Below are 21,925 nucleotides of genomic sequence, written 5' to 3'. Positions count from 1 at the left end.
GTAAATACACTGTTGACCATCCCTTACACCTTAACCCACCCTTAAACCTACTCATACCACCAAACCTGTCCATAACCCAACCTCTATCCCAACTCAAAAGCACCACAAGTGTTCTCAAATACATTATAAACACAGTAAGTACATTGTATTTATTTTTTTGATGTACGTACATAGTAGTTAAGGACACTTAATATAAAGTGGGACCAAAAAAAGACCATACAAGAACAGCAAGACCACACACACACACACACACACACACACACACACACACACACACACACACACACACACACACACACACACACACACACACACACACACACACACACACACACACACACACAAACAAACAAACAAACAAACAAACAAACAAACAAACAAACAAACAAACAAACGACACAAAACCGAAAGAGCTGAATATTTATTCAAACTTAAAGAACAGCAAACCAGGACACATGAAGATAAAAAAAAACAACAACACTAGAATACTGTCATTAGCTCCACAAACAAACTTTCACAACAAAAATAAGAGCAAAACACCTTAGGTTAACAGAAACAACATTTCTGACGGTCTTTGATAGAGCTACACAGTGGCAGGAGAGTCATTATCTCAATGACCAAACGAATTCCTTAGCTTTTACAAAGCGTAACACTTTACTTCAGTCCTTGCTACATGTAATAACAGTACATTATGCACATGCAATAACCCCAAACCATATCCTAATCCCAACCCTAATTAATATCACCCAGGGCTGTTGTACCGTAACAAGGAAATCCCGAAATAAAGTGCAACCTCACAAAATTTGCTCCAATTATTTAATACAAATTGGCCGAACATTAAGACACTGCGAATGTAGAAGTCCATATATTGTACACACCTCACAGAAATCTTCACACTTAAGCCAAATACGCAATCTCACAATTATAATATGCAATTACCCAGGGTGCACTGCGGAAACGTACGGGCTTCAGATGTAATTGAAATCTATTGCAACATGCGTGGTACAAAGAAAACAAAGACCTGTAGGAGCTTGATGAAGCATAAACACTGTAAAACTGTGTAATTCTTATTGTTTGGTCTTGAATCCCCGTCTATCCGCAGAAGAAGCTTTGAAAGATTTCAGAAGATCAAATCTGAAAGCAGAAGGGTCTGAAGACCAACACATGATATTGGATATTGGAATTATTCTCTATGCATGTATACTACCTGACAAACGTCTTGCAAGAGTCGTGAGAGCAACCAATAATAATTTGACTTCTAGTTGATCATTTGTTAAAGTGTCAGAAGGTGGATTTCTCTGCTGGATCATCTGTTGATCTGCATCCCAAGCATCACAAATACTGCAGATGACCTACTGGAACCAGCATGGAGCAAGATCTCACAGAAATCAGTCAAGTTTGATGAAGGAGAAATTATGGTTTGGGGTTACATTCAGCATGGGGGTGTGCGAGAGATCAACATCAACAGCCTGAGGTATCAAGACATTTGTGCTGCCCATTACATTACAAACCACAGGAGAGGGACAGTTCTCCAGCAGGATAGCGCTCCTGCTCATACATCAGCCTCCACATCAAAGCTCCTGAAAGAAGGTCAAGGTGCTCCAGGATTGGCCAGCCCAGTCACCAGACATGAACATTATTGAGCATGTCTGGGGTATGATGAAGGAGGCGGCATTGAAGATGAACACAAAGAGTCTTGATGAACTCTGGGAGTCCTGCACGGCTTTCTTCTTCATTCCAGATGACTTTATTAATCAGTGATTTGAGTCATGTCAGAGATGTATGGATGCAGTCCTCCAAGCTCATGATGGAGTCAGACACAATATTCATTCTGTCTCCACTGCAGCAGGACTTTATATTCTAAACTGGACATTATTTCTGTACAGTGATGAGACTTTAGTCTGAGCAGAGTCAGACCGCACTGTCCTCATCAAATCAGTCAACATCAAGACATGATCAGATTTTATTGAGCTCAAATAAGCAAAATCTAGAGGCCTTTGCCTTTCATATAAGCCACTTCTGATACCAAATGATCAACTAGAAGTCAAGTTATTATTTGCTGTTCATAAAACTTGGATAGGCGACAAGACTTTTGTCAGGTAGTGTATGTACAGACTTAAAGAATGGGGTTAGTTGTAGTATTATTATTAAATGCTTCTTTGGAATAGTTGATTCTGATTAGCCACGCCCTTTTCCTGTGTTGTTCTGTCTCCCGGAAAACTCCTAGAACTCTATTCACCCCCCTTCCCTATGTGCAAACCCAACATGCAACCATCAAACCCGTTCCCTGTTCTTCAGTTCGTGCACACCTTCCCCCCCGCTCTTGACTTTGCGTGTGCAACCACCCCCCTCCCCCACCCCCCACTGCTATTGTATTTGAGCGGACCCCTGGAAAACATCTCCTGGATTTTATAAACAGGTATGTTTATAGTGAGTCAGGAATAATAAATTTAGTGAATAATGCATTAGCTTGTGGTCAATCATAAGCATGTGATTCTTTCGAAATTAGTTTCTAAATAAACTTCACTTAATCAGTTATATGAGAACATATATTACATACACCGAAATGTTGTGGTTGACCAATCAGAATCAAGTATTCACAAGAGCCATGTAGTAATCTGCAAAATCAACTGCCTTCCCTGCTGAAATATCCAGTTTAAGCCGGCCTAGGCTGGTTGGCTGGTTTTTAGCTGGTTGACCAGCCTGGTTTTAGAGGGGTTTTGGCCACTTCCAGGCTGGTTTCCAGCCATTTCCAGCCTTGTCTCAGCTGGTCAGGCTGGACAATGACCAGCTAAAACCATCTAGACAGCCTGATTTAAGCTGGACATAGCTAGTTCTGGCTGGGCTACCAGCCTGACTAGGCTGGTCGAGCTGGTTTCAGCTGGTCATCTCCCAGCCTGACCATGCTGAAAATGGCTGGAAACCCCTCTAAAACCAGCCTGGTCGACCAGCTAAAACCAGCCAACCAGCCTAGGCTGGTTTAAGCTGTTTTTTCAGTAGGGATTGGTCTCATTTACATGATTGCACAGAATATATTTGCATTGTTTTATACAATCAAAGATGTGGCGGGGAATAAAACTCCTTTTCAATGCATTGTAAGCAAAAAAACAACCTTTCTTTGCCATAACTACACAAAATATAAATAAAGTCAGCCTTAAAATGCAAAGAATTGACCAAACTTCTTCTTTTACCTGCTCTAAACACTTGGGGCAGTTTGGCACAATGCACTGTACTGAGGGCAGTGACTGCTCAGCGGCTTTACACCGAAGATCCTCTATCATCACAGGGTTGCTGAATGTGCTGGATAATGCAAAAGCAATGCTTCTGTATATATACACCCACCCACCCACCGAATCAAACCGAGTCAAACTCCTCTCTAAAAGTCATTTGGCACCGCTGATAATTTGGCTATAATCATGATGTATGGCCGAGACAGAAGTCGTCAACAAAGCAGTTTGTTTTGAGGCTCCAGCACTGCACTTTACTGAAACTGAATGTTGACTCTCTTTTCTGGTCTGAAGACTTTTATTGTAAACGTATATATATGTCCGTGATGCATATCCTAGTAATGACGTGACTTGTGTCTGGCAATTGCACCGATATAGAGGATATTGAATCATCTGGCATGTCAGAAAGTCATTCCCCACCTTCAAGGTGACTCAAACCGCAAGTCAAGAAGTGTCGCCCTAATAAGAGTCAGTGGGATTTCAGTCATTCCCTAAGACAAGGTCTATGTCGCCTATGTCCTTGTTTTATTAACCTTTCGGTACTGAATCACAGTGTAACACGACATAACGAAATATCTAGCATGCGCCAGAGAACAACACGCATGACATGACGAACCATCAAGAGGCACAAGATTGATGTCAAAACAAACCCACTGTCCTTTGAAGACAATGTATACTATAGCATTATTATTGAAGCCTGGTTTCTCGCTGCCGTTTATTATACAATGACAAAAATAAGGCTTTTTTTGGAATGAACAAGCCACATATCAAACCCGGACGATGTGGAAAGAATCCAGCTAACTGGAGAAGAAAACATCTACATGGCTCCACTAACCGGATGCTTTGGGACATGCAGCAAATATCGCTGGATTTTTTTCTTCTTCTACTTATTACAGTATGTACAGGGAGCCTTGCAGATGTACATCTGCCTCTTCACAGTACGCGTTCAGAAAAGTGCACACAGGCTTGTACATCTGGCGGAGCTGAAGTTAGGCTAGTGTTGTTCACCGAGACGCAAACCATTCGACGAAATACAGAAAATACACATGTGGAATACAAGGGGGGCTAAATCAGTGCTAAATTAGCGTCAGTGGGAAATTTAGCCTGTATTCTGCTTTTCGTAAAGACTCTTACACACTGGGACGATTATTGCGCATGATTATTGCCGATTTATAATGCCTTGCAACTCCACAAAGCACACTAATGCTGTGTTCACACCAAATGTCACTTGCTCTAGTTTACTCGGAGGATGTTTTTCCCTTCATGTCAATTTTAGCATGAACCTGCATGGCTGAAGTGATTAAGGTAAATTCGACGTTCATGGGCACACAGCGATGATTCACCTCTAGCAGTTTGCATGGACTTTGCATGTAATTAATTCTGTGTTTGGTATGAACCTAGCACAAAGCCCCGATGCCACAGCCATATCACCCTGCAGCCCAAGACCGGTTACTCACTGAAGCTAAGCAGGGCTGAGCCTGGTTAGTACCTGGATGGGAGACTACTAGGGAACACTAGGTTGCTGTTGGAAGTGGTGTTAGTGAGGCCAGCAGGGGGCGCTCAACCCGTGGTCTGTGTGAGTCCTAATGCCCCAGTAAAAGTGAAGGGGACACTATACTGTCAGTGGGCGCCGTCTTTCGGATGAGACGTTAAACCGAGGTCCTGACTCTCTGCGGTCATTAAAAATCCCATGGCACTTCTCGTGAAAGAGCAGGGGTGTAACCCCGGTGTCCTGGCCAAAGTCCCTCTATCGGCCCTTACGATCATGGCCTCCCAATCATCCCCTTCCACCGAATTGGCTCGATCACTGTCTCTCCACTCCACCTATAGCTGGTGTGTGGTGAGCGCACTGGCGCCGTTGTCCTGTGGCTGCCGTCGCATCATCCAAGTGGATGCTGCACACTGGTGGTAGTGTGGAGAGACCCCCCCTCATAATTGTGAAGCGCTTTGGGTGTATGGCCATACACAATAAATGCGCTATATAAATACACATTACAAAAAATACACATTACATTACACCGAATGTATTTTTTTTGCAGTGAGAGGGGCCGTTTTTAAGTAGTTTTGCATTGGCAGAAAGCTTTTTGCTTGCTTAATGTATGCCCCGAATGCCTCAGGTTCTACAAACATAAGCATTTTTTTTTTAACAGAGCATTCTCTGAGAAACAGTCAACTCTGTGTGGAAAAAAAATGCCTGATGTCATGCACTCCAGCATTAAGGCCAATAATACAGTGCTTGCCTGCTCGCAAAACTGTTTTTTTTTTTATGTCGACAATAAAGCAGTGCTGTGCGCTTTCTTGCGTTTTCAAAACTAAAAAGTGCAATTGGCATGATCACCGATATGCAAAACAGCAGGCATAAAAGCATGTGTCTTAGCATTAAAACCATTGACACAGTGGTTGCCTATCAACTCTGTGTGGAAAAAATGCCCGATGTCATGCGCTCCAGCATTAAGACCATGTATACAGTGGTTGCCTATCAACTCTGTGTGGAAAAAATGCCCGACGTCATGCGCTCCAGCATTAAGACCATGTATACAGTGGTTGCCTATCAACTCTGTGTGGAAAAAATGCCCGACGTCATGCGCTCCAGCATTAAGACCATGTATACAGTGGTTGCCTATCAACTCTGTGTGGAAAAAATGCCAGACGTCATGCACTCCAGCATTAAGACCTTTGATACAGTGGTTGCCTGACAACTCTGTCTGAAAAAAAAAAAAAACCCTGATGTCATGCACTCCAGCATTAAGACCATTGATACAGTGGTTGCCTGACAACTCTGTGTGGTAAAAAACAACCAATGTCATGCGCTCCAGCATTAAGACCATTGATACAGCGGTTGCCTGTCAACTCTGTCTGAAAACAAACAAACCCTGATGTCATGCGCTCCAGCATTGAGACCATTGATACAGTGCTTGCCAGTCAACTCTGTGTGGAAAACATGCCCGACGTCATGCGCTCCAGCATTAAGACCATTGATACAGTGGTTGCCTGACAACTCTGTGTGGTAAAAAACAACTGATGTCATGCGCTCCAGCATTAAGACCATCGATACAGTGGTTGCCCGGCAGCCAATACTTCTTGCAAAACTGCTCTTTTCTAAAGTCAACAAAAAGACAGTGCTGTGCGTCTTGCCTTTTAAAAACTTAAAAGTGCATTTGGTGTGATCGGCCAGTTATGTGAGTTTGCACACCGTATGCAAAACAGCAGGCATAAAAGCGTGTGCCTCAGCATTAGGACCATTGATGCAGTGGTTGCCTTTGAACTCTTAGTGGAAAAAACACCCGATGTCATGCGCTCCAGCATTAAGACCATTGATACAGCGGTCACTCTGACCTCTAAAGGTGCTCTAGCAACAGACATTAGAGGCCATGGCCTTTAGCCTCCTTGTTAGAGCAACCGACTCACATGCAAAAGATCGCCGGTTCGATCCCAGCTCGGAGCATGTTGGGTGGTGTAGGAGCGGTTACATTGGTGCCGTGACCCGGATGGATTTAGCAGGGTGAGTGTAACAGAGGCCAGCTAGTGAAGTGCTGTGCAGGTAAACCTCACTCCTCTGACCTCTAAAGGTGCTCTAGCGACAGACGCTAGACACTATGGTCTCCCAGTCAGAGCAACCGACTCCCATGTGGAAGATTGCCAGTTTGATCCTGGCTCAGAGTGGGTTGGGTGGTGTAGGACTGGCGGGGTTACATGAGCACACATGAACTGCAGATCAAATAAGATTTGATTGCGAGTTTATTTTACTGCTCAGGTGTTTGTGCGCTGCAGTTATAGAGGGTTATTCTGTGCAACACGAGAGTGTCAGAAGCGTACAGTTTCGCAGCCCTCCACCTTGTGTATTTCTGTTAGCGCCATCTAATGTCACGGAGGGATGTTCTATCAGATCGAATTAATCATCAACGTCGATAAACTCAATAAGCGTGTGCGATAAATGTCCCACATGTGCAAGTGCACTGATATTAGCCTTCATTTGCATGTGACAATCCAAATGTTGAATGTACTGTATTTGTCAAACATACTGACAAAGTTACCCAAAAGTAACGGCTGGTAATTAACACGACTACATTTCCCAAGATAAAAAAGACCACTTTCACATGTTATATTTAAACAAACTATCATGCCGCTACCCGATAGCACACACACACACACAGCACAGACATTGTGAAAAATGTCTTCAAGATGTTGATGATATTTACTGTACACCAAACTGTACGTCTGTATGCGATCCGGCATAGCTCTACCCAAGTGTTGTTTATTGTACATTTGTTGCGATGCTAAAAAGGTTCAACCCTACACTGTAAAAAACATAGATCATGTATGCTATCACGTATGCAGTTAGCATAAATAGATTTAAATTCCTATATAAATATACTTCTTATATGTGGTTGTATTTATGTTTTGTACTACTTGTGTCAACAATCAATACCCACAGCGGTTGATCTAGCCCTAACGATGCTCGTATGAGATCTACACATGTATATGGAATATGGCTGTTAAACGTGAAGGAAAACACAACGGCGGATGCGGGGATGTAACTAGTAAAGTGATTGTCATGCATTAATTTATCCTAATGTATGATGACAAAATCTTATTTGGAGTATAAAAATAAACGCGAGGCCTATGTGTTAATCTACGCTATCTAAGTGACGGGTGAGATTTTCGAAAGCGTGTCTGAAGCAACAGCCACACGTTCGTGATTCGTGAAGCACGTGAAATGATAAAGTTAATGTTTTTTTGCTTAATATAGCTTGCTGTCACATAAGTACATACTTTACGCAACTTTTTAGTTTATCTACAAAAATGCAACTCTATTTAAGTTCACATGTAAACCTGGCACTTTCTAAGTGAATGCAGAAGATAGTTCTTCCAAAACCAGATGCATAATCAAATCATCTTAAATTAACATGACAGAAACTACATCTACGTTTTCTAAAACGTCTCGCATGGGAAATTACAGTATGATGCAATCTTGCAAAATGAACGAGATTTTACTGTACAGATATTAACAATAAAAATAGTGCATTCACAAACATGAATACTGTATTGTTCAGTACTTAAATCGAGAAATCACCGGTGTAAAAATGAAAACCACTAACACTTCAGCGTGAGGTAATGGAAATGCATCCAACACTGAGGCCCAAATCTAAACTCACAACTTTAAAGCCTGTTTAGTGTTATAATTCACTTCTTAAGGCCTGTTCACATCAAGTATGATAACTTTAAAAGATAACAACAAAAACTAAAAATCAACAACAGTTCAGACCACATCTGTAACGAAAAGGATGAAGGGAAACACAAGTATTGGAATCAATTTCAGAACTGATAAACAATAACCCTGCGGGGTATAGGACATCAATATGAAGTCAGATGGATGTTATACCCCAACATCGTGGGGACGTCGCATTTTGTTTGCACACGAAAATCGTGTTGACGTCAATGTCCAACCTAAAATCAACCAAATATCAATGCCTAAAGTCTGATTTATACTTCTGCGTCAAGCGCACGTGTATGCTATGGTGTGGCCTATGCATTGGCCGCATAGGCCTCGTCGTGGCTGTCGGTGTCGCAGACGTGCACCTCTCAAGAAATGTAACTACAAGTCGCAACGATACATAGCGCAAGCTCTGTGATTGGTCAGCTTGGTAGCACTGACGATTGTGGGTTGGACCGTGAGACGTGCGAGCCCGATGGAGCGAGTGTTTACAAGTGTGGAGTTCTGTGAAGGAGCTCCGGATGGAAATTTTTGTTTTGTGAGTACCTCATGGTTAAAGTTGTTGCACGTCCGCCGGTTCAGGCCTCAAAATGAGCGATGTTGAACCAGTTGTACGTTCAGGAAGCATTCAGAAAAACAAAACACCAGCGAAGAAACTCGACACAGAGGAACATTAACACCTCACTGCCAACTAGTGTTTCGGAAGTGTTATGCAGAGCAACAGAATCAGCGCGCCGAAGTTTAAATGCACAGCTGCGAACGTTGCATGCATCGTGGGTCACGCTGATCACTTGACGCAGAAGTATAAACCAGGCTTAATGATCTTACAAATTGACATTATCACTATGACGTCTATCAGACGTTGGATTTTGGCTGACATACCTGATAGATAAATGTCTTATTAGTATTTGACGTCAATATGACGTTGGTTTAAGATGTTGGCTCGACATTGAATTTTGGTCACTTTTCAACACAGCCTAAAATCAACGTCACTTGACGTCGTTATTAAACATCAAATTAACGTTACCACTATGACGTCTATCAGATGTTGGACGGATAAATGTCTTATTAGTATGTGACGTCAATATGACGTTGGTTTAAGATGTTGGCTCGACATTGAATATTGGTCACTTTCCAACACAGCCTAAAATCAGCGTCACTTGACGTCGTTTTAAACGTCAAATTAATGTTGTCCTTGGACGCTGATTAGACATTGAATTTTGGCCACCTGATGTCATGACTGACATCTAACCCAATACTGACGTCTTATGACGTCATGTTGTATGTTGTGTGCCTGCTAGGAAACACTAACAGCCAGTCTGAATCCATTAAAACTTTATATAAAGATAATGACGATCTACAAAACAGTTGGTTATACCATGCGAAATAATAGTAAAAATAGATGGAAGCTGTGCAAAACCAGGTAAGCAAATTGTTTTCAGTGCTATTTTCAGCGTCTTTGTGTTTCACTTTCTCACTCGCTCACTATCCTTCGGCGTAGTCCCTGATTTATCAGGGGTCGCCACAGTGGAATGAACCACCAATTACTCTACTATATGTTTTAAGCGGCGGATTTGTTTTTATTCAACTACACTTGATTACAATTGGTAAATTGGTTTAATTAGATAGGTTACAGGCCCGTGTCCCGCCTGGTGAAAGCAGGGGTTTTCGTAAAAAGTTAGCATTTTTGTAGTTATTCGCCTCATTTGCTATTTAATCAGAAAGGTTTAAATTCGGTATGTGAAATTTTAAGCATTATTTTTGTGCTTAAAATAGCACAGAAGCTTGTCGGATGGTTATCGAAAACACACTGTTTGATGTGACAAAAGCATTTCCTAAAGTTTTAGAATAAAGATGTATGAAAACAATGCTTATTTTTAAAGTACAAAATTAAGAATCTGTCAAAGTTTAAATATTTTTAGGCAAATAACAAACTGGCCAACACATTCAACTTTCCTGTTAAAATTTGGGATGCAGATTTTGGCACGGTGTGACTTCAGAACGGGAAATCACGCCATGCCAAATTCAGCATCCCAAATTCTGTAAGGACAGCCAACACAGGATTCCTCTTAAAGCCTTTCTTAATGGGTTATTTTCACAATTTGTTATTGAAAAGCAGTCAAAATAGGACATATGAGCTCATGTATGGGACAAATTCAGGATTCTTTTTCAGTGAGGGGTGGTTCTTTCAAACCACCAGAACCCACACTGGCTGGATTAAACGAGTTGGATTCACTGGTCAATTGCGCTGGTAGCACACCTGCTGGCCAAACGAGGTAATGCAGAATAAAAAGCACAAACTAAAATGAAAATATCATCAGAGTAGATGCAAATATATTTATTGTTATATTTATAGCTATTGTGTTTGGTGTGAACAGGCCTTTACAGTTAACTATCAACTAACCAAACTATGGGAGTTCAACCAACTCTTCCATTAGGCAGGCATAAGCTCTGCATGTGCCGAATGCTCCAGCGGTTATAAAGGCACACCCTTTTTATTTATCTGCTTAGGCTGCTTCAACTATGGAGACACTAGACGGATACACTGGAAAACACATCTGTTAATAAACAGCTGCCGTATTTTGTGTTTCTGTTTATTTGCGGTTGTGAATTGCATCATGGGATGTTGATCTCTGCCCTGTCTATTTTTGGTGTGGAAAATTCAACTCTACAGGTGACTTTCATTTTAGTTGCTTGGCTTAATATAATGTATAAGGAAAAATATGTAGAGAAATAAGTTTGTAAAATAACAGAGAATGTGCTGGAGTTTATTACAAGGATTCTGTAGCGTAATACACAACACCAACCCAGACAATATAGCACTGCAGACTAATATAAATGTTCATAAAAGTCACTTTTTCCAACTTTCCAAAGGGTAAACGTTATCAGAAGAAAGATCAAGATCCCATAATGCAATTCAAAAGCAGAAATAAATGGGCAAAAATAAAAACATGAATCACAAAATACGAAAAAACTGCTAACTTTTGGATATTTTTTAGTGTATACACACATACACATGCACACACACACACACACACACGCACAGAGATATGAACGCAACTCTAGCTGATATTCCTCTATGGAGCGTCAGAGAGTTAATAATGATGCGCTTGCGGACATCGCTACAGCTGCTAAAAAGACGGACGCTTCCCTCCGGCGGATACACAGTGTGTGGATTGGGGAAGGGCTTTAGTGGGAAAGCAATAGTCATTCATACTACACTAGCGTATAGGCCCACACCGAATCTGCGCCCACAGAAATGCGCAGATATTTCAAGCCCATCATTGAGTCTGTTTATTTACTTATGCAAGTATGTGTGTGTAAACACATGCAGTTGAAGTCTAAATTATTCGCCCTCCTGGCAGTCTTGTGCTCGCTTTTAAAACAGTTCCCGAATGATGTTTTTCACAGTATTTTCTATAATATTTGTTCTTGTGGAGAAGGTCGTATTTGTTTTATTTGGGCTAGAATGAAAGCAGTTTTTAATTGTTTTAAAATCATTTTTAGGTCAATATTATTAGCACCTTTATGCAATATTAGTTTTGGATTTTCTACAGAACAAACCACTGTTATACCATGAATAATTACCCTAACTTTACCCTAATTACCCTAGTTAAGCCTTTAAATGTCACTTTAGGCTGAATACTAGTGTCTTGAAGAATATCTAATATTATGTGCTGTCATCATGGTGAAGATAAATGAAATCAGTTATTAAAACTATTACGTTTAGAAATGTGTTGAAAACAAAATCTTGTTTCCGTTAAATAAAAATTGTGAAAAAACATCGATGAGGGCTAATGATTCTGACTTCAACTGTACTTATTTAGATTATTTATTAATTAGAGCCATATTATTGGACGATATGCAAATGTTTGCAAATATGATTTATGCGCAATACTATTCGATCTTTAAGTAGACATACGAAAGACTTTGTTTAGCAATCAAGTAGTTCTACTGTAACTGGTTTTGCGTTGTAAACCTTAACTAAAAAGTACTTTCGTTAAATTTCATGTGTTACGTTTTTAGTTGCTATACTCTAGACATCACTCCGAATATATCTGCAGATTTTATACTAATTTCTGCACAGAAATGTCTACAAATGTCCACAGATTCTGTCTGGCCCTGCTAGTAATCTAGTGTTAATACTGATTAGTTCTACTTCATGCAGCACAAGGAAATGGCACATTTAAATCTGGATAAACAAACAAACACACTCTACAAATTGTGAAAAAAAAACGTATTGTTTTAAAGACAGTAGCATCATGATGCTGATTAAGACTGGACTGGCAGTTTTTTTGTGTTAATCAGTGTTGTTTTGGTTCATTTAGGTGGGCTGGACCGCTCGATGGTGGGCTTTCTGTTGACATACGTAGCCCAGTACCCCAGATTAAAGATGAAGAAGAGCACTGGAAAGATGATACGGGAGATCTTGTCCACTTTGCTGACCCGGTTGTATGATTTTCTTCCTTCCGGCACGTATTCTCCATCCATTTTGGGCAGCCGGACCTCCCGAACGGGCTGAGGTGGAGTAGATGTGGTGGGCGTGGCGCTCTTGGAGATGGTGGTCAGGCCGGGATCTTTGACCACACTCATGCTGTAAGTTGTGCCCACGATGTTAAAAGTGTTGTTGGTTTTCTTGGAGAAAGACGCAGATTCTCGTCTCTGTGGAAGAATCAAAGGGAAACAATATGATTATGAATGTATGGTCATTAAAAGGAAAGAAAGTGCCGACTACATTGAGTGCATGAGGATGATCCGGCGTAGCCTTCTTTACCATATCATAATGCTCACCTCTCAAATAATGCAATTACACAACATTTAAATATTATCACTTTTGATTATTTATAATAATGGTGTTCTACTCTTGTCTAGGTTCAGTTTTTAATCAATAAACCAGTCAAATGAAGCCACGTTATGAGTTGCAGCGTCCTCTGCTGGACAAAATTACCACTGCAGCATTGCTTCTCTTACATCAGGGGTGTCCAAAGTCGGTCCTGGAGGGCCGGTGTCCTGCTGATCTTAGCGCCAACTTGCTTCAACACACCTGATTGGAAGTTTCTAGTATACCTAAGAGCTTGATTAGGTTGTTCAGGGGTGTTTGATTAGGATTGGAGCTAAACTCTCCAGTACACTGGCCCTCCAGGACCGAGTGTGGACACCCCTGTCTTACATGATCCCTGCTAAAATATCCAGCTTAAACCGGCCTAAGCTGGTTGGCTGGTTTTAGTTGGTTGACCAGCCTAGTTTAAGAGGGGTTTTGGCCATATCCAGGCTGGTTTCCAGCCATTTCCAGCCTGGTCTTAGCTGGTCAGGCTGGAAAATGACCAGCTAAAACCAACTAAAACCAGCTTGACCAGCCTGATTAGGCTGGTCAAGCTGGTTTTAGCTGGTCATCTCCCAGCCTGACCAGCTAAGACCAGGCTGGAAATAGCTGGAATTCAGCCTGGAAATGGTCAAAACCCCTCTAAAACCGGCTTGGTCAACCAGCTAAATCCAGCCAACCAGCGTAGGCTGGTTTAAGCTGGATTTTTCAGCAGGGATGTTTTGGAGTTTTGTGGTACATTTAAATGTAAAAGTTTTGAGCTTAAACTCCAGACACTTCAATAAATCCATGTTTTCCATTACGGCACACAATATGACACCCTTTGGAGTAATGATTGTACAGTACATGTAAAATTGTAATAAATTAACTGTAGGCAAAGACAACAGCAACTACCACACAATTATAATAGCATGCATATGTGAATATCCGATCTGAAATGTCAATAAAACTCCTTAATCAGTGTGCTGATGAGATATTTCATGTATTGACATTTCGCCAATTAAATCCAACTCAAAATCCAAATTACAATAATGTGTGGACACATGTGTTACTGATTAAACCAGAAACAGTACACAAACACACACACAGGGGATAATACACCATTTAAAAGGGCACCATCTGTATAGTTCCCATATCTTATGTGAAAGATACAGCAAATTATTATAATTTTGGTGCATCTGGTGCTAGGTTAACAATAAAGGGCAGCGTACATTGTATTTGTATTTTCATTGGGCTTCCATCCTGCTCATTTGCTATTCCTTATAATGAGCATTTGTGTATTTGAATCAAATCAAATCAGTAAGTGTTCATCTAGGATTGTTACTGCAGGCTGAGCATTTGCAGTTTGCATTTGACAAAGATTTTGGTCCACTGGGCTCTTGTGAGACACGTCTTATCTCAGAAGCATTTTATTAAACCTCAAACCCGAGACAACAGGCTAGGGATTTTGTCAAAATGTTGATAAGGTAAAAACAGATGGAAAATGGTATCAAGCAATCTCCACCTACTGTGTACTATAAAGCAAACAGAGATATTATTTAAGATTTTGAAGTAAGCTTGTGAATTCAATAAACATTTGGGCGATATAATGCATTGTATTCATAAACCCCAGTTAAAAAAGAGAATTCCTACACATTTTACTTCAGTGATGTGGCATATTTACTGCTAAAACAGATTAGAGGGAAGGATTTTATTTTAGTGCTCCAGGGCAAACTTTTTTTTTTTTTTTTTTTTTTTTACTGTGGATTAACTTGCATGGATTAATTATTCACTTTGGGAATAGCCATGTGAGCTAACAAAGCGAGTTTAGTCATTTTGATTTTATAAGGGCTTTAAACAGCCCAGGATCATCACAAATATGTGCTTCAGCTGAAATTTTTAAGAAAAATAAAACACATTAGAATGGAGTATGTTATGTGGCATGTTTCAGATCACAAAACCACTAGAGGGCGCTGTCTAGATTTTTTGTGAATCTGAAATACGTTACTTAGGTTGTGTTTTGTTGCACGTTTCTGGTGACAAATCCACTAGAGGGCGCTGTCTACAATATTGTGAATTTAAAATGTTGTTTAGGGTGTGTTTTTTTTTTGTATGTTTCTGATTACAAATCCACTTGAGGGTGATGTTTACATTTTTGTGAATCTAAAATACATTACTTAGGGTACTAGAGGGCGCTGTCTACATTTTGTGAATGCAAAATACATTAATTAAGCTACCAGAGGGCGCTTTCTTCAGTTGTGTGAATGTGAAATACATTACCTAGTGTACTAGAGGGTGCTGTCTACATTTTGTGAATGTGAAATACATTACATAAGCTACTAGAGGGCGCTGTCTTCAGTTGTGTGAATCTGTAATATGTTACTTAGTGTACTAGAGGGCGCTGTCTACATTTTGTGAATGTGAAATACATTACCTAGTGTACTAGAGGGCGCTGTCTACATTGTGAATATGAAATACGTTACTTGAGCTACTAGAGGGCGCTGTCTTCATTTGTGTGAATCTGTAATACGTTACTTAGGGTACTAGAGGGCGCTGTCTACATTTTGTGAATGTGAAATACGCTACTTAAGGTACTAGAGGGCGCTGTCTTCATTTGTGTAAATGTGTAATACATTACCTGGTGTACTAGAGGGCGCTGTCTACATTGTGAATATGAAATACGTTACTTGAGCTACTAGAGGGCGCTGTCTTCATTTGTGTGAATCTGTAATACGTTACTTAGTGTACTAGAGGGCGCTGTCTACATTTTGTGAATGTAAAATACTTTACTTAGTGTACTAGAGGGCGCTGTCTACATTTTGTGAATGTGAAATACATTCCTTAAGCTACTAGAGGGTGCTGTCTTCAGTTGTGTGAATGTGAAATACATTACCTAGTGTACTAGAGGGCGCTGTCTTCATTTGTGTGAATCTGTAATACGTTACTTAGGGTACTAGAGGGCGCTGTCTACATTTTGTGAATGTGAAATACGCTACTTAAGGTACTAGAGGGCGCTGTCTTCATTTGTGTAAATGTGTAATACATTACCTGGTGTACTAGAGGGCGCTGTCTACATTGTGAATATGAAATACGTTACTTGAGCTACTAGAGGGCGCTGTCTTCATTTGTGTGAATCTGTAATACGTTACTTAGTGTACTACAGGGCGCTGTCTACGTTTTGTGAATGTAAAATACTTTACTTAGTGTACTAGAGGGCGCTGTCTACATTTTGTGAATGTGAAATACATTCCTTAAGCTACTAGAGGGCGCTGTCTTCAGTTGTGTGAATGTGAAATACATTACCTGGTGTACTAGAGGGCGCTGTCTTCATTTGTGTGAATCTGTAATACGTTACTTAGGGTACTAGAGGGCGCTGTCTACATTTTGTGAATGTGAAATACGCTACTTAAGGTACTAGAGGGCGCTGTCTTCATTTGTGTGAATCTGTAATACGTTACTTAGTGTACTAGAGGGCGCTGTCTACATTTGTGTGAATCTGTAATACGTTACTTAGTGTACTAGAGGGCGCTGTCTACATTTTGTGAATGTAAAATACTTTACTTAGTGTACTAGAGGGCGCTGTCTACATTTTGTGAATGTGAAATACATTACTTAGGCTACTAGAGGGCGCCGTCTTCATTTGTGTGAATCTGAAATACATTAACTAGTGTACTAGTCTACATTTGTGTGAATCTGTAATACATTACCTGCTGTACTAGAGGGCGCTGTCTACATTTTGTGAATGTGAAATACGCTACTTAAGGTACTAGAGGGCGCTGTCTACATTTTGTGAATGTGAAATACGCTACTTAAGGTACTAGAGGGCGCTGTCTTCATTTGTGCGAATCTGTAATATGTTACTTAAGGTACTAGATGGCGCTGTCTACATTTTTCAGATGACAAATTCACTAGAGAGTACTGTTTACACTTTAGTAAATTTGAAATACGTTACTTAATGTTTTGTTGTACGTTTCAGACACACATCTTTCTTATACATGTCCAGCAGAAGGCGGAGCTTGTTGTATGGATCAGCTAGTGAACCACTGAGCTAAGCCTTTTCCTAAAACCAACCAATAGTGTTTTCAGAAGCAAGCGTAAAAGAAAGTTGCACTGCAACCATTGAGATTTACCTGGATTTTATATATTTTTGAAAATCTTTTGCGGAATTGTAAAATTGGAGATGACATGGTTGTGAGCTAGAACACGCTAAACGAATGCATGTTCACAGAATCCGTCATACTGTAGATGAAAAATGACAACATGGTAAATAAGCCCTGCTAGCAACCACTGCGTTCTGCACACTGGGAGACACCATAGGAGAAGCTTCCAGGTCTCTGTAGGGATTTCCAACCAGCATTCTTGACTCAGAAACAGTGCAGCAGGAGACACTGCATGCCAGTAAACAAACCGAGCCTCTGGAAGCAGAAACACAGCTAGAAACAAACACTGAAGCTCTCCAGATTCATCCAAATGCATGCATATTTGTGCGCATTACATCTGAAGTTGCTGCTGCTGATATTTTGCACGCCAAATATTCTTTAAAGTCTGCCTGAACCAGAAGCTGCAACCATTTTTTCTTTCGTATTGTGATGCACTTCCTAGAGAAACAGAATATTAAACAAGAAAAGTGGGCGTGGCTTGTTTTATTTATACTGCGAGCTGATTGGATGTGGTAAAGTAGGCGTTTCATTCAGAAACATGGAGAAAAGGGTTTGAGGAGTTATTACAACCTAGCAGACTCCTCCTCCTCACCATTTCTGTTTGATGTCAAAACTGACAGCTGGAAGGGAGTGGTTAAGTATGTTAGCCACGCCCAATACCTTAGACAGACGAAGGCTGCGTCTGAAACTGCCGACTACTCAGTAGGTACTGCATTTTAATTTAAATGTACCACTTTGCCATTAGAAAAGAATGTTTTAAATAGTATAAATAGGACTTGGACGTACTACATCTGCCATTTGGTCATGAGTTGCGTTGCTAAATTCCCATTCATGAATTCTCTCACGGGGCGTCATGGCATAGGATGCACACTTTAGAATCTCACCGGGAGTAGTAGGTCATCCAGGTACTTCTCCCATACTGATTTTCTATGAATTCGGATATACTACTCGACTCGAATACTGATTTTAGTGTACTGTATAGTATGGAAGTATGCAATTTCGGATTCAGCCCTTATCTACGAATTTAACTGAAAACATACTGGAAGTGCATTTTCAGATCTCAGTTTTAGATCAATGACATGCACAGATGAATTTTTCACCACAAAACTAGCAATGTGAGCTAACAAAATCAATATGGTTAGTTTTGATTTCTTGTGTACTGTAATGGAATTTAACCCAGCACTCGAGTCATTGTTTAACACTGAGGCTAAAAGGTTAAGATCTAAAAATAAAAGCACCAGTCCACACAAAGCTCTCGCATGGCGTCTGAAGTGCTGAAATATTCAGCAGGCATGCATGGACTCACTGACCAGTGGTCATTTACTTTTGTTCTATGTAAAAGCAAGATTCTGCTAATGTGGGGCACTCAAAACTATGTTCAAACTACAGAGCTGAACATAAATGAGTATACTCACCATTTCTCAATGTATACAAGTCATATATGTTGGTGCATTTGAACAAAACAGATTTATTAAACATATATATTTATTAAATTATATTTTAGCTATCGAACATCATTAGAAATAGAAAGATGATACATTTAAATGCATGTGAAAAATTGGAAAAAATTACAAACTTTACATTTGACAAAAAATACAAACATTTCAACAAATTTTCATACATTTTTGTTTCTCCTGAATTTTGCTCATATTTATTTATTTATTTATTTTTTATTTAATTTTATATTTTTATTTATTTATTTATTTATTTATTTATTTATTTATTTATTTATTTTTTATTTAATTTTATATTTTTATTTATTTATTTATTTATTTAATAAATTTTTTATTAATTTTTTAATTTAATTTTATATTTATTTTTATTTATTTATTTATTTTTATTTGCCCTGTGGCAGTTGGAAACGTGCTATATAAATAAATAGAACTTGAACTTAAACTTGAACTATTTATTTATTTATTTAATTTTATTTAATTTTACAATTATTTATTTATTTATTTATTTATTTATTTATTTATTTATTTATTATTATTAAATTAAGAGAGGGAAATATCAACAATAAGTGATTTTTGGTGTTTTAAGTTAAGATTTTTAAGTTTAAACTACTTTTTTTTTTTAAAATAAGCTATTCTTGATCAATTACTAAATTACTCGATTCTGCTAATAAATATCTCAGTGCTTGTCGAAACTTTATTTTAAGTGCGTAAATATTGACCAAAATGGTGAATTTAGGCTACACTAGTGATTTGATTGCGTCAGAGGTTTTCGTATGCTGTGTAAGTACACATATTTAACAAGCATATTTAAACATTTAATTACGTTACACACTGATGGTTTTTGTAGCAGTAGTCATGTTTAATGTTACCAGATGCTATAATCCTCTTCTACTGTCTTCAGTGCACAATATTGCTTCGTTATACAGCCTCTGATGGTTTGTACAGAAAAAAAAAGTGGATGACAGGAGTGCAGTTCTGGGTGAAGAAGTGATCATCTATGATTTAACATGTAGAGTCAGCTTTACAGGACAGGAGTGGTGTTGATAAAGTAGGTTAGAGAATCTGCTTGCTTGACTGTTATTAGAATAAACTAGATAAAAGTGATGCTTACTGGAGGAAAACTCACTGCCGTATTGCTGTGGTGAAGTGTTTTAGAGCTTTAATGTATTCTTGTATGGTTGCTATTAGGTATTAGAAATGATTACTAGGCCACTGCGGCGATATCCTGGTCATCATAATCCTTCAATATTTTTATTGTGGTGCTTGTGGCTTTCATCAATAAATATCTAGATACAATAATACTTTAAACTGCACAGTCATATTCTTATGGAACAAACAAACAAACAAACAAACCCTGAAATATTGTGTAACGTTTTTACAGTCGTCTAAAGATGTTAAATACAATTTTCACTTCAGGGAAAATACTTTGGTTATTCATTCACTTTGGAAAACTCAGTCCATTCATTCATTCATTCATTCATTCATTCATTCATTCATTCATACATTTACATGACATATTGTTTGTCTATCCGTTCGTGCTTCCGTCAATTCGCTCATTTGTTTGTTCTTTTCATTAATTAATTAATTCATTCATTCACGTAAAATACTGTGTTTGTTCTTTTGGTCATTTACTCATTCATTCTCTCACATAAAATACTGCTGATTTGTTCATTTATTTCATCACTCAGTCACTCACTCACTCACTCACTCACTCACTCACTCACTCACACGGAATACTGTCCATTGACATATTTATTGAGTCACTCACAGGTAATACTGCTCATTAATTTGCTCATTCATTCGTTTTTTCACTCACAAGAAATTATTGTTCGTTCATTCATTCATTCATTTATTCATTCATTCATTCATTCATTCATTCATTCATTCATTCATTCATTCATTCATTCATTCATTCACTGAAAATACTGTTTATTTATTTGCTTGTTCACCTCTCACAGGAAATATTGTTCATTAATTTGTTTATTTATTTATTCATTCATTCATTCATTCATTCACTCAGAAAATAATGTGCTCTTTCATTTTTTAATTCACTCACTCACTCAACACAGGAAATTCTGTTTTTTATTCATTCATCATTCACTTGCATAAAACACTGTCAATTCATTAATTAATTCATTCACTCACTGGAAATACCATGTTCATTCAGTAACTCTCATGAAACAACATGTTTATTCATTCATTTTTTTGTTCGTACACTCACTCACTAATTCACTTACTCAGGAAATAATTTGTTCATTCACTCACAGGAAATATTTTATGCATTAATTCATTCATACACATGAAATACTCTGCTTGTTTGTTCATTTTTTCATGCACTTGCATAACATACATTTTTTATTTATTTATTCATTCATTCACAGGGAATTGTTCATTCATTCATTCATTCATTCATTCATTCATTCATTCATTCATTCATTCATTCATTCATTCATTCATTCATTCATTCCCTCACTTACATAAATACTGTGTTTGTTAACCAAGTAATTAGTTGTAGTAGTAATTCACTTGTTCCTTTATTCACTTGTTCACTCATTCACTTTCATTTATGAATGCATGTCTTTCTGTAGCTCAAATAGAAAAGCATGGTTCTAGCAACGACAATGTTGTGTATTATTTATTCATTAACAGGAAATTCTTTGTTCATTAGCTTATTCATTCATTCATTCATTCATTCATTCATTCATTCATTCATTCATTAATTCATTCATTCATTCATTCATTCATTCATTCATTCATTCATTCATCTGAGTAGAAATACCTTGTACATTAATTTGCTCATTCCCTTATTCACTCCTTCAGAGGAATTACTGTGCTCGTTCACTAATTCATTTGCTAATTCACTTGTTCACTAATTCATTTAAATATTTTGGCCCATACAGATGCATTCATTCAGCAGAAAATACAGTTTACAAAACACTGACCAACACAATGTTTGTAACTGTAGTATCTTTTCAGTCAAAATCTGTCATTAAGTCTGACTGTAAATGACTCCCATGGACTCATTCTTCACTCCTCATTTCCCAGTCTTGGTTTCTTTGTGCACACAT

General features: G+C 38.8%; 1 protein-coding gene and 2 long non-coding RNA genes across 4 annotated transcripts in view; 1 reads left to right on the top strand and 2 right to left on the bottom strand.

Moving 5' to 3' along the window:
- The first annotated feature begins 5,242 nt into the window (after positions 1 to 5,242).
- Positions 5,243 to 11,337, top strand: LOC147838992 (uncharacterized). The gene is made up of 2 exons (XR_015520787.1): positions 5,243 to 5,860; positions 6,500 to 11,337. It is a non-coding gene; the product is annotated as an uncharacterized LOC147838992 (long non-coding RNA).
- A 746-nt stretch (positions 11,338 to 12,083) lies between these two features.
- gabra3 (gamma-aminobutyric acid type A receptor subunit alpha3) overlaps positions 12,084 to 21,925 on the bottom strand; it is a 322,972-nt gene continuing 313,130 nt past the window's right edge. For both annotated transcript variants that reach the window (XM_087301935.1, XM_087301936.1), the window contains exon 10: positions 12,084 to 13,104. In XM_087301935.1, the coding sequence (XP_087158061.1) occupies positions 12,763 to 13,104 (342 nt within the window). In that variant the 3' untranslated portion in view covers positions 12,084 to 12,762. The remainder of the gene's footprint in view (positions 13,105 to 21,925) is intronic.
- Positions 14,646 to 19,038, bottom strand: LOC147838991 (uncharacterized). Its single transcript, XR_015520796.1, has 3 exons — positions 16,960 to 19,038; positions 16,393 to 16,709; positions 14,646 to 15,677 (listed from the first exon to the last, which is right to left on the bottom strand). It is a non-coding gene; the product is annotated as an uncharacterized LOC147838991 (long non-coding RNA).

This window comes from Danio rerio, chromosome 21 (genome assembly GCF_052040795.2).
Source record: "Danio rerio strain M-AB ecotype USA chromosome 21, GRCz13ab, whole genome shotgun sequence".
Classification (NCBI taxonomy): Eukaryota; Metazoa; Chordata; class Actinopteri; order Cypriniformes; family Danionidae; genus Danio; species Danio rerio.
Note: the sequence above shows the minus strand (reverse complement) of the source record. Positions and strands in the feature narration are given on the sequence as shown.